This window comes from Ostrinia furnacalis, unplaced genomic scaffold (genome assembly GCF_004193835.3).
Source record: "Ostrinia furnacalis isolate ACB-3 unplaced genomic scaffold, ASM419383v2 OfSCF2566, whole genome shotgun sequence".
NCBI classification, from domain to species: Eukaryota; Metazoa; Arthropoda; class Insecta; order Lepidoptera; family Crambidae; genus Ostrinia; species Ostrinia furnacalis.
Window position 1 is genome coordinate 714,700 of NW_021132805.1, and position 12,637 is coordinate 727,336.

Genomic DNA, 12,637 nt, shown 5'->3' on the forward strand with positions numbered 1-12,637 from the left:
GCAAAATAATCAAACCAAATAATACTTCACAATTTATTTGTTGACTTATCGTAAAAGTACATTTTGATAGTTATTCTGAGACTTTAACTTTAATATTTACAATTACAGATCAATGTAATATTAATATCAATCGAAATGCTTAAAAATAACCCAGTCAAAGTATTTTTGTATTTAACAGAACTTAATTACACTGACTACGAGTTTGGCGCTACGAATAAATGTCGTAGCGTTTGACTACGACGTTCATAGCCTTGAGTAGTCGTAACTCGTAGCAAACTGTAAAAATGTCACATCGTAATTCATGGTATTATGTAAATTTGTAAATACTTACGTAGTTATTTATTATACAATGCAAATCTTACATCTAGTTTGTATTACTAATAATTTGAACTTGATAATGTCTTAGAACTAGTAAAATTAATCCGTCTGTCTAGTGGCGAAAAAACCATCATATCAACTCTCCTAGTCACAGTGGTTGCGAGACAAAATATGACAGCGATTGCTATCTTTTGACTGGCCTGTTTAACACTTTAACAGCTTGTTTAACACTTTATCAGCCCAAATATAATACGTATCACTTTATTAACTGACTGTACAGTAGAAACTATAGTTAGAACAATAACGATTAGCTAGATTGGTGTCACAAGTGACTCTTTGGTCGCCTACGTAGTTGTGCGTAGATGAGGCCTGCCGGTTTGTCTATGGGCTGGTAGATGTGGTGGCGGGGGTCTCCTTTCGTCACATTGGCGGGGAATTTTGACAGGTCTATGTTCAGGTAGTGCTTGTTGGGCATTGTCATTCTAACCCAAGTTATCTGTGGACAAAAAAAAATAGGATAAGTTATCGGAATACTTGGATATTTCGCCTATGTAAAAATAGCTTCCTACGATAGCAGGGCGGACTTATACGAGCACAGCATCATAAATATTTTACTACTTTAGAATTACAATTTACACAGTCTTTTAGTCAGTTGACCTCAAACTAATCAGCTAAAGAAGAGAATTGGACGCCTAAAATAACTTCTTATCTTTAACTTTATGCCTACGACATAAATAATAATTAATCTTTAATTTTGTTTTTTAGCTTAAACTTAAACATTGACCAGACCAATAAACTTGTTTTGACACATTATTTGGCTCAATTAATTATGCTATTACGAGTTGTTATTATGGTCAAGCAACGATATTAACCTAATTCTAAAAACAACAAATATCTATCGTGTATATTATAGTTTAAATTCAAAAGATATTATATTATTTACGATAATCTTTAGCCTCCAATTGCGTCACATCACGCCCATATCACAAGGCTAATATAATTGCAATCAATATTGGTATGACATAACTTAATGTTTTACTCGTGCATGGCTTTATAGTGAAATGAAATCTTACGTAGTTATACCTACATATTTGTCGCAGTCGCCTCATGCATTTTTTTTTCACCACGAAAATAGTTAATCATATATTTTTTAACGGACTTCATAATATTCCGGGATTAATAACACCAACAGTGAAAGTTTAAACGAAGTACTTAGTTTAGATAAGAATATTTCTTGTTCATGAAAATTATATTTAATTTTACAGAAAAACACATTTTAACTGTATTTACATTGCAATAATGGCATGAAGCTCTTTAATTACATTTTATAATTTATATGGCTTTTGTAACATATTTTTCTTAACAGTTTGATAGAATCAATCCATCGATGTTTACAATTTTAATTTGTTAATAAACAAAGTTAAAATTAAACCATTTATCTTAGAAGACATAACGACCATAAATCAAATTATTGATACTAGTAATAATTTACTGGCCCTGTTTAAAATTAGTTATCGGCGCACGCGTCGGCCTGTCGACGCGTCAAATAAATCGTGTTATTTACTCAATCGATATCTCACTCGATACCTAATTACTGTCTGAAACAATTAACTGAGTCACATGACCACATTGTACTATTGCTCCTTCATACATAAATATAAATAATATTTTTAATTGATCCATAAAATTGTCAGTGTTGTTAGAACCGGTTTTTCCAACTTTAATCGGAAGATTTTGACAGTTTTAAATGTACCCACTTGAACTAAGTTAGATTTAAATTCATTCATCCCATCTTTGCCTGCATCTAACATTGAACCATATTCCATTTGATTAGGACTGATTCGAATTGAGACTTGAAATCATCTGATTTAAATCGGTTTCGAGAGCGCGGGAAGGTCTTGAAAAATAAACTTCTACATACCTCAGGTACTTTTTCTAAGACGACCTTCTCGGCCTGGTACAAGGTGTGTTGAACGGACGGGGAGTATATGCCCACGTCTGGGGGTCCAGCGAATTTATCTAAGATGGCGTCTTTGACGGTCAACCACGCGTTGTCGAAGTTAGCCGTCCGCATGCTGTCATATGTCCACTCCGCCTCCACAACCGTACTATAGAAAAAATATTAATGTTAATTAAGTCTGATAGATATTTAGTAATAACTAGACTAATCAAGAGCTATTTAAATGTAGTATATTGTAAAAAATAATATTATTTGTACTAAACTATTTTGTAGAATTAACCGCTTGTCAAACTAGTCTTGCAAATGTAAATGTAAAATTTATCTTACCTGAATATTCTTTCCGCAGCATCTGGTAGAGTTGTGTATTCATCCTGCACAAAGTCCACGAACGCGGACTGAGTAGTCTTCAGGACCCTGAGACCACTGAGACCTGATTTCACTGCCACAGCCTCTGTGTAACATAACAGAACCCAGTAAAACACTAGTTCAAAACTTGAAACTTAAAACCATTTGGCACTGTTTAATAGCAGTCACTCACCGTGTCTTGATTGGGACACTTCGCACCATCTGGTAGCAGTAGGGGAGAAGACGAAGGCGTGGTTGTGAGGCAACGTGGCCTGCAGCCTCTCCCAGGGGTACTCGACGACTTTACACTTAGCCGCCACCACTTGTTTGTACATGTAGAGGAAATGGTTCACGACGACCGCGCCGAATTCCTCGGGCGTTTTGATGCCGTGCTTTTTGGCCAGGAGGTAAATGGTGTTTTTCTGAGAGTCGGTGGCGACGACTTCTTTATTGTCGCCGAGGACGTATGCGGTTTCTGAGATGAGTTTAAGTTCGGTGGAGACCTCGAACTCTCGGATGGAGTGGTAGTCGTTGTCGCGGTGAACGTGAAGGAGCTTGACGGAGCTCTTGCCGTAGCCATGGTCGCTGAGCTCGAAGCGGCCGCCGGTGTCGGAAGCGGCGGTGAGAGCGGCGTGCGTGCCGCTACCGCCACCGTTAGCGATGGCGCCGGCCACGGAGCCCTCGCCGGTACTCGTGTTTGAGGGTTTCGCGTAAATTCTGAAATGTTTTAAATTATTTTACTATTTGCACTAAAATCGGAAAATATAGGAATTCAACATTATTAATTTAATACCTAACAATTATTTTTACTGAAACTTTAGCTTCGCTTTCAAACATTTAAACGTATGTTTTATTTTAATAAATAAATAATGTCAATGAAAAAAGGCAAGTAAAGTAAAAACCGCGAAAAACCGAACGTGAATTTTTGCTCAACATTAGCAAAACCAACCTGTTGGTGCTGGTCCACGGCATCTTCGTAACAATTTAATTAATCACTTTATTTTCAACGTATGCAAGAAACAACGCCGGTACATGAGCGCACAAAACTAAGTAAGGCGGGTGCGGTGCGCCCGCGCTACTTATAGGGGCACACTTTGACCCCCTTATCGGGTCAGCACGCGCCCACTGACGACCAGATATCAAATAGATAACCAATATCTAGTCTACTACATTTGCAAAACATGCCAAGATTTATCCTATTATTTGACGTAAGTTCGTAGTGTTATGTAAACTTAATTGGGCTGCTCCGTGAATAATGCATTTTCATCAAAGTATTGTACTTTACACCTACTAATTTTAACCCCGAAGTTGTGAGGATGGTGGATACTATATTTTTAACTTTACAAAGGTATGAAGAATATAAATTAATCACGCATTTTTTTATCTCAAAAACTTTACTGGCAAACGCTTCATCCGATTTTTTTAGATAAAAATACACAATACATTTTCTCTTTATCTCAGCATCTCTCCCTTTTACCCTCTGAATCATTGATCCTAATTCCGTTATTCCATTTCATATTTGGTTTAATAATTGAGCAAGACTTTATTTGTAATCAATGATTCATTAGTGTAGGTAAGTAAACAGACATTGCAATTAAATTGCAATTGAATTACAGATGCCTTTCGTATATTCTTCGCTAATTATTTGCTTTAGAGAGATCCATGTACTTGTGTGATGCTTTTTCACCAGTTAGATAGTTTTGACCGTTCCAACCCCTTGCCAGACAATCTTTTTAGGGTAGCTGCCAAAGCCACGATGACCCAAACTTCATGATGCACCATCGTTCTTACCTGTGTTGAGAGCATGCGCTGACAAGCTTTCAGCTACGGGACTATTCCCACCTCTCGTTCCCACCATTGCAACTCCTGTGTAGCCAGGATCTACAGCTTGACCGCCACAAAAACCCAACCAATGAAGGTCAAGTAGTTTGTCCCGGGGGAAAGTTAAACTGTCATTGGACCCGCAACGAAATTAATCAGAAGAACATAGGAGGAGTTCGAAATTAAGGTTCGACTTCCCTCCATTGCAAAGCGGATGACAGGTGACAAACAAAGGTTTAAAACCTTTAAGAAAAGATTATGCACCACGGACAATAAATTAAATTAAGGGGGCCTATCTTATGAGCAATTAGCAACTACCTGCCAATAATATTTTTCACAAAATCGCAAAAACTTTCAGCTATTGTAAAGTAACTTTTTTCAGAGTGTTTAACTTTTAGAACTTTGGTCAAGAGTAGAACCATTGTATTCATCAATAGGTATCTTCGCCAGACTGACGTGGCTTGGAATTACCCGGGCTGGCCCTTGCTGTGACCACATTAAACAAACAATTTTATGAAATATCTTTTACTTTTTATTCTTGCTTGATTTTTATACATTGATGCTGCTGATGATAAGACAACTTGTGGTTACTTAGCCACGCTTTGCTTATTTATATTTTTGGACGCTGGAAAGCATAGAATGATCAACAGCAGCTGCAGCACTTTTTCTTAACTTTAGCGTTTTAAGTCTCTAACGTTGGTAGAGCGCTTGTTGATAAAATGAGTAGGTTAATTAACATAAAATATGTGAATGATTTTCATCATGTATTGTCATACTAAATTATTGAACAGCCAATGATAAAATACACGTGATTTCTACAAATCATAATATGTCACGTCCACAGTATGGTGACGTAGCCACACGAGACAAACAGGGTGAGGGGTTATCGGGCGTAACTCTAAATTCGATTGTCGGCAACCTGCGCCTCCTGCAACCGACTGTTCACATGGTCATCGCATCTCTATCAGTGCCTAACAACAACTGTTTTGCTGTATGTTAGTGTACAGTGACCAATGACACACGACTGATAATGCTGTCCGTGTGGCCGAAAGTACATGGTCGCAAAAAGATGAAATAACTTTCAGAGATTACATAAGTAACTACGAGTATGTTTATGTAACAAATCTTCGTTGATAATTTATTCTTTATTTTTCAGTCAGTGAATCACATTCATGGAAAGCATTTTCGGCAATGAGTTAACTACTTTTACGTTTTTAAGTAGTCAACTACCTACCTAACTTTCTAAGTATAGCATTATTCTGTGATAGAGGCGTACAATAATAACTTATGGCTGTTTTTCCTTGTTTACTACTCTAGAAAGCACGCGTTAGGCCGTAACTCAAACATATCCGGTTATTTATTGTTTTATTTTGATCTTCGCTTTTTCAGATTGAATGTTTCAGAAGATTATTTTTTACGTTACTTCCTCAAATATTTTCCTCTTCTTGTCATAGAGCTCTATGATTAATTGATTAATTAGGTACATGTAATTAATTTTGTTGGAACATCTTTCTCGGCCTTGTCTCAAGTAAAGTACGTTAATAAGATCCTAAGATCAAATCAGCACTAACTTGACGCTAGTCACCAGTCACTGGGGACCGATGCTGGTTGCGCCATGCAATGCTTGCGTGGTTTCATTCCAGAGCAAGCTACCGCAGCGGCCAGCGATTACAAGACCTAATCTCATATTACTTGATAGCTGGTAATATTATGTTTAGTTATCATAACATTTAAATATAAATATTGCTTTCGTAATTTTCTCTTGTGGATCGCCCAAAAATGATGATGAAGAAGAGACACGATATTCACAGTATCATCATAGTCTTCAGATCAGTTACCTAACTTTTCTATTTAGCCATAATTATTGAGTGTAGCTTATATGTGAAATGTATGTCTAATAAAGTGTTTTTCATGGTAGCGATAAGGTCCGCTCACCTTAGTACTACTTTCCACCAAAGAAGTCCCTACAAACATCTGCACTGCGTCTCTGTATGTCGCAAAGTATCGATTAACACCAAGATAAGGTAACATTCGATAATCAAATTGCTATTCGGTATAATACTTAGGTATTATTATTCTGTGGTATAATCGTCAACATAAAGTAACGCCATCAACATTATTTAATGTATCTGAGTAGGTAATAAAGTCATATGAGTACGGACCCCTAGTTGTCTTATGGTTTTAGTGATTTTAGTCATACTATTATTATACAGTGTCCCAAGAAATAGTGACAAGCCCAAGCCCAGAGGTAGAGCATCAGTAGGGCTACTCGATATTTTTTTACAGTTTCTCTTCTCTTTAAAACTTCTTTTAAAAAAATCGTAACTCGAAAATTTATAAAAAGTCGCGAAACACAGGTACATGGGGGTGATTCAGGTAGCCCCAGTGATGTTCTAACTCTGGGCTTCGGCTTGACACTATTTTTTTAAGACATCCTGTATGTATGCGCACATAAAATGTCCTTTGGTATCAATTTCTCGGCTCTCTTTCATAGCCTCCGCCTGATTTGACTTTGGCAGAGAGAGATGGCAGATATTAGTTTGGTGAGCTAACGGTGATTTTATGAGTAAATAAATAAGAGAATAAAGAAAACTTTTACGCTTTCATGATAAGAGGCTTAAAAATACGAATCAAGACGACTGCCTTATCCAAATCCCATAAAATATGTGTCAATAAAACAAATTAATGAAACACTGCGTACACGTGTAAAGTTTTAACGGAGCATCCTCTCTAAAAATAAAGAACCTATAATATCAACATATCGAAATGTGCCTAAGTGCCGCGAAGTTTTATCGGCGATCGTAATATTTTATGTGCGTCACTATTTGATTACTTACCTATTTTTCATATCTTTCATGAATTTAAATTTAGATGCGAAATAACAAACATGATACGTTTGTACGTGCTGTACGTCTTACAGAGTACTGTATCGTGAAAACAACACTTATCATAACAGTAATTATTATTACTTCTTGTGTTTTTGAAAATACATCTTTTTACCGGCTGATCAAAACAAATAGAAGTAAGTGAAGTTGAAGCTAATCAAATTTTTTCAGGAATGCCTTTTTTTCCTTCTATTGCTATAGTGTGATTTTATGATTCGCTTAGATTCGCTGACAACTCTCTATCGGATAGCAGACATAATACGTGCCCTCATCTTTTAGTGTCTTTCTAAATACTTTTTTTAATTGGCTATATTTATACGTGGCTTGGAATAGGACACTAGACAGTGATTCAACATTTATCCATGTCACACGTCTACTACCTGACACAGACGATGTTCCTAGAACCGACACAATACAAAGAAAATGATGCCAAAAATATAATCGTGATTGATGGCAAAAAAACAAATGGCTCTGAAGCTCAAAATTAGCTTCATAGAATTCTTAAATATCTCTCTCATAGTAATCCCAATTAAACTGAAATCCATTCCAAAAGATTTAATAGGTAATGCGCTTGAAAAACGAGCCAAGCACTTCGAAAAGTTCAACTCTAACCACTACGTTACCAAGTAGGATAATCAGTTTCAGATTGCTTTACAAACAGCTAATAAACCAGCAACATTATGAAGGAACAAATACACGCTCCCAAATTAGAACATAAACATCATTAAATTTTCTTTAAGTCGCCAAGCAGCCGTAAAATTTCGTCGAGTAGATTGAGCGTGAAAAATTACGAAGCGCATGAAGTATTATGATGCTTTAAATCTGTAAATAGGCGGCGTGAGTCAGTCAACGTCAACGGTGAGCGTCTGCTTCAGTGTGGAACGTGAAACGGGAATACCGTGCCCAATGACCGACGACAAAAAATCGTGATCAATCTTTTTTGATCACGACTTTTTGCCGTCGGTGGTGTCGTAGATGAAATTAATCCGCAGAAAAGTTTACATGTATTAGTAACTAGCGGCCGCCCGCGACTTCGTACGCGTGGACCCCGTTTTACCGTTAGGGGTGAAGTTTCGAGTTTTTTAGGGTTTACCCGGAAATTATTCAAACTTTTCTCTCTGTAAAAACCATCCTTGGACTTCAACAAACATTTAAAAAAAAGAATTGGTAAAATTGGTCCAGGCGTTGTTGAGTTATGCGCTTAGAAACACATTTTGCGATTCATTTTTATATTATAGATTTATAACTAAGTAGGTACTGTGTTTGTGATGTTACAAATAAATTATAGTTGTCGTACGTGTGACCTACTGGCATGATTTGCCGTCCATGTGACTTAGCACGATAACTTATAAACGTTTAAATTAGAGATGAAACGGATATCCGGCAACTATCCGGTAGGCCGGATATCCGGCCTAAATTTACTATCCGGCCGGATACCGGATAGTAACTCACTATCCGGCCGGATACCGGATATTAAAAAACTACGACAAATTCCTATTAATAAAATGAAATACATTAATCTTTGAGGTAAACATCAATAAAATGGCTTATAATACAGGGTGGAAACGATAAGTGATCTCACTCGATTATTTCTAAACTATACAAGATATCCAAAAACTGCTTACTGATCCTAAAAGTACTTCATGAGCTCTATCCAACGGTACCAATAATAGGTTACATAATAAATTGGATCTATCTGAAAATTCAATGTTTCCAGCCTCCATACATTTAGTAAAACCTCATAATATTAAATACTATACAAGATATCCAAAAACTGATCCTGAAAGTACTTCACGAGCTCTATCCAATGGTACCAATAAAAAGTTATAAAATAAACTGGATCTATTCGCAAATTCAATGTTTTCAGCTTCCATACATTTAATACTGCCACAATCATAGCACTCATGTCTTGATAATATTATAGCAAGTAAAGCCTAAAACCAATGTTTTCCGTGAATAATTTTAAATAAGAATGCTATTCACGAATTAATTTTAAGTGTTTATTATTTAAAATAAAAAAAATTAACACTTCTAATATTGTGTGGCTGGCATAGTGGCATACATTTAGTATGGAGGCTGAAAACATTGAATTTTCGGATAGATCCAGTTAATTCTGTAACCTATTACTGATATCGTTTGAAAGAGCTCGTAAAGCACTTTCAGAATCAGTAATCAGTTTTTCGATATCTTGTATAGTTTCGAAATAATCGAGTGAGATCACTTAACGTTTCCACCCTGTATAATGAATGACAGCTTTTATTTAAAGTCCATACAGTGTGAGTCACGTTAAAGTTTACATATGAAAATAGATGAAACTAGACCTATTTTTATCGACAAAAAAGAGGTCAAAATTTTTTTGAGATTTTTAAAAAAAAAATTATAGATTTTTTTTCTTCCAATTACTTATTGTAAAGAAAACAAAATAACTTTTAAACTAAGCGGTATATCCTGATAAAATAAAAACAGTAATAATGCTAAATAACAGGCGATACTAAAAAAATACATAAAATACACAAAAAATGCCCACAAATAATAAAAAATGATAATTTTTGAAAAAAAAACTGCTTTTAAATTCGTGTTTTTTTGGTTATTTGATAAATTTCTCCAAAAAATGCCCCTATAACAGGTGGTTTTTATTACTTTGTACTATTCTCTATCGTATTATCTTTGTAAAACCAAAAATCGCATTTTGACCTCTTTTCAAGAGGTCAAAAAAAATTTTTTTGACCTCTTTTTTGTCGATAAAAATAGGTCTTGTTTCATCTATTTTCATATGTACACTTTAACGTGACTCACACTGTATAAATAGTAAATATCTGTTAAGTCGAAATATTGCCAAATAAAATAGGCAATATTTTTTTCACTGATGGTCTGATGTCATGATGCAGTTCAGTCAGATTACGCAGCAAGTAAACTAATTTAATTTTCAAATCGCCCGAATTGATCTGCCCCCTAGACAAGTGGTAAAATCTGACTTTCTATTCGGACTGATTCGATTTTCGAAAAGTGTGACTACCACCACCCATGGTTCTTCCTGCCTCACGGCGTACGAACCGAATCTCTGGAGAGCGCGCGGGTACTTGCTCTGACTGGGCTCTTTTCTTTTCCCCGGGGCGCTTTGCTTGACTCCCTACAAATTTATCTGATCCATTTCCCTTCTTCTTAAGTGTGACTAGTCTAGTCTACTAATAGACCCATTGATCGCGTTCGAAGCACCTGTGCGGCGCTAAACTCGTCACGACATGCAACGAGACAATGGGCCAACTATCCGGCCGCCGGATATCCGGCTATCCGGCCGAGCAGCTGGCCGGATATCCGGTATCCGGTATCCGGCCAAACAACTATCCGTTTCATCTCTAATCTATATATATAAAAATGAAACCCGTTTCGCGTTGTCACGGCATCACGTGTGAACGGCTGAACCGATTTCCATAATTCTTTTTTTTTAATGTTTGTAGAAGTCCAAGGATGGTTCTTATGGAAAAAAATATTAAGAAAATCTCTACGCTAAGGCGGTACGAAGTTCGCCGGGTCAGCTAGTGTGATAATAAAAAAAGTGAAAACTGTTCACTGTTAGGTACTGTTTTAAAAAAATAATTGAAAAAAAAGGAAAGTCTTTTTAAAATTATTGTGGTAGATGACGCGGCGTGTTCGCTGCGTCGCCTCTCCGCTTTGAAAACGTTTGTAATCCGCCAGTGTGGCAAGGCCCTAATACCACCCATACCTTAACTAAGCGAGACTATCAATGTTATGCTTTATTAGTTACAGTTTGCTTTATTAAGTTGTGTGGTCAGCAGACAGTTTCACTGTTTGTGAGGAGGAAATTAAACAACATTAATAATATCTCGTGAATCGTTACAGATTGTGGCATAATAATAATTATTAAGATAATTATTATCTTTTATGATAATGTAAGACGTGATTGTATTTGTGTGATCTCTCTTTATGTTACAATGTAAGCCTATCAGCACGTTCTAAGCTTCGCGCGCGCTTCGCTCGAGTGCAATACGATCCGGGTTGGTTTCCTTTTTCACTAAAGTGAAATGACGTTGTCAGGATGGGCGAGGGCGGGTCGCCCGGTGGGGGCGGCGTCGGCGTCGGCGTCGGCGTCGGCGGCGTCGGCGGCGCGCGTCTCTCGCATACGTCGGAGAAGCACCCGCGCGCCATCCTCGGCGAGCTGTCCGCGCTGCGCCGCCACCGCGAGCTGTGCGACGTGGTGCTCAACGTGGCCAACAGGAAGCTGTTCGCGCACAGGTCTGTGCTCCGAGCGAGCGGCGGCCGCTGTGCGCCGCGCATAGCCCGCGCGCTCCCTCGGCGAGCTGTCCGCGCTGCGCCGCCACCGCGAGCTGTGCGACGTGGTGCTCAACGTGGCCAACAGGAAGCTGTTCGCGCACAGGTCTGTGCTCCGAGCGNACTATCCGGCCGCCGGATATCCGGCTATCCGGCCGAGCAGCTGGCCGGATATCCGGTATCCGGTATCCGGCCAAACAACTATCCGTTTCATCTCTAGTTTAAATTATCAGTCAATGGTTAGGTACCTAGGTCATGATCGTATTGAATGGTAAGCGTTGACTTATTTCTAGCAGAACTTTTGTCGCGAGCCTCTTCTAATCCCTTCCCGTCACACATGAAAACATCGTGTTCGAATAAAATACTTAACTCGAATTGTAGCGTAGATGGATAAATTATATCGGGAGTAAAGTAGGTAAGTTTGTATGTTTATTTTAGTCAATACTTAAACACCCTAAGAAGGCTATTCCAGCATCATGAGAGAGTGGACAATATTTGTTTTTCTTAGTAGCTTCAAACTTGTAAAGTGGTGTAAATACGAGTTTAATCACTTTAAATTGTTCTTTAGTCGTTGATGTCTTTTACTTATGAAAGGTCAATAAAAATACACAACAGGAAAGAAAGAAACATTGTTTATTTTAAGTGGTATTATACAATCATAACTGAAAAAAAGACATCCGAGAAGTTTATCGTCAGACAATGCGCTCGCAGCGTAACGTGCGGGGCGGTTTCAGTGCGCAAGCGCGGTAGTGCGGTTGGGCGGGCGGCGCTGTGACGTGCCGCTCAGCTGACGGCGGCCGCGTGACGCGTCGGCGCGTCGATACCGCGCACGCCTGCCGCGTCGCACTAGCCGGCTATGCTAAACCAGCCAGCGGCAGTGGCCCGACGCCTCGCCACCGCATCCGTACCGCATCCGCACCGCGTTTCCACACCGCACCTCGATGATGGTGCGACGCAGCGGACGCTACACCGTCAACTGGCGGGGATTCAGGGATCTCGCTCTCGGCAACAAACCGCC

The 12,637-nt window shown here is 38.3% G+C and overlaps 2 protein-coding genes across 2 annotated transcripts in view; one reads left to right on the forward strand and one right to left on the reverse strand.

Moving 5' to 3' along the window:
* Positions 1–20: 20 nt before the first annotated feature.
* Positions 21–3,686, reverse strand: Uro (Urate oxidase). The gene is made up of 5 exons (XM_028308884.1): positions 3,573–3,686; positions 2,817–3,340; positions 2,606–2,729; positions 2,240–2,426; positions 21–814 (listed from the first exon to the last, which is right to left on the reverse strand). The coding sequence occupies exons 1-5, from the start codon at positions 3,593–3,595 to the stop codon at positions 641–643; spliced, it is 1,032 nt and encodes a 343-aa protein (XP_028164685.1). The 5' UTR covers positions 3,596–3,686; the 3' UTR covers positions 21–640.
* A 7,609-nt stretch (positions 3,687–11,295) lies between these two features.
* Positions 11,296–12,637, forward strand: part of Incenp (Inner centromere protein) — a 39,960-nt gene continuing 38,618 nt past the window's right edge. Inside the window, exon 1 of the mRNA XM_028308877.1 lies at positions 11,296–11,497. Coding sequence (XP_028164678.1) covers positions 11,387–11,497 — 111 coding nt within the window. The 5' untranslated portion in view covers positions 11,296–11,386. The remainder of the gene's footprint in view (positions 11,498–12,637) is intronic.

What these genes read in the sequence shown, in the direction of transcription:
- Uro (XM_028308884.1), bottom strand. Translation starts at nt 3,595, where the DNA reads ATGCCGTGGACCAGCACCAACAG. An exon ending in CCGTGGACCAGCACCAACAG is followed by an intron (nt 3,341 to 3,572) that starts GTTGGTTTTGCT and finishes AAAACATTTCAG; the next exon opens with AATTTACGCGAAACCCTCAA. An exon ending in AGTGTCCCAATCAAGACACG is followed by an intron (nt 2,730 to 2,816) that starts GTGAGTGACTGC and finishes TATGTTACACAG; the next exon opens with AGGCTGTGGCAGTGAAATCA.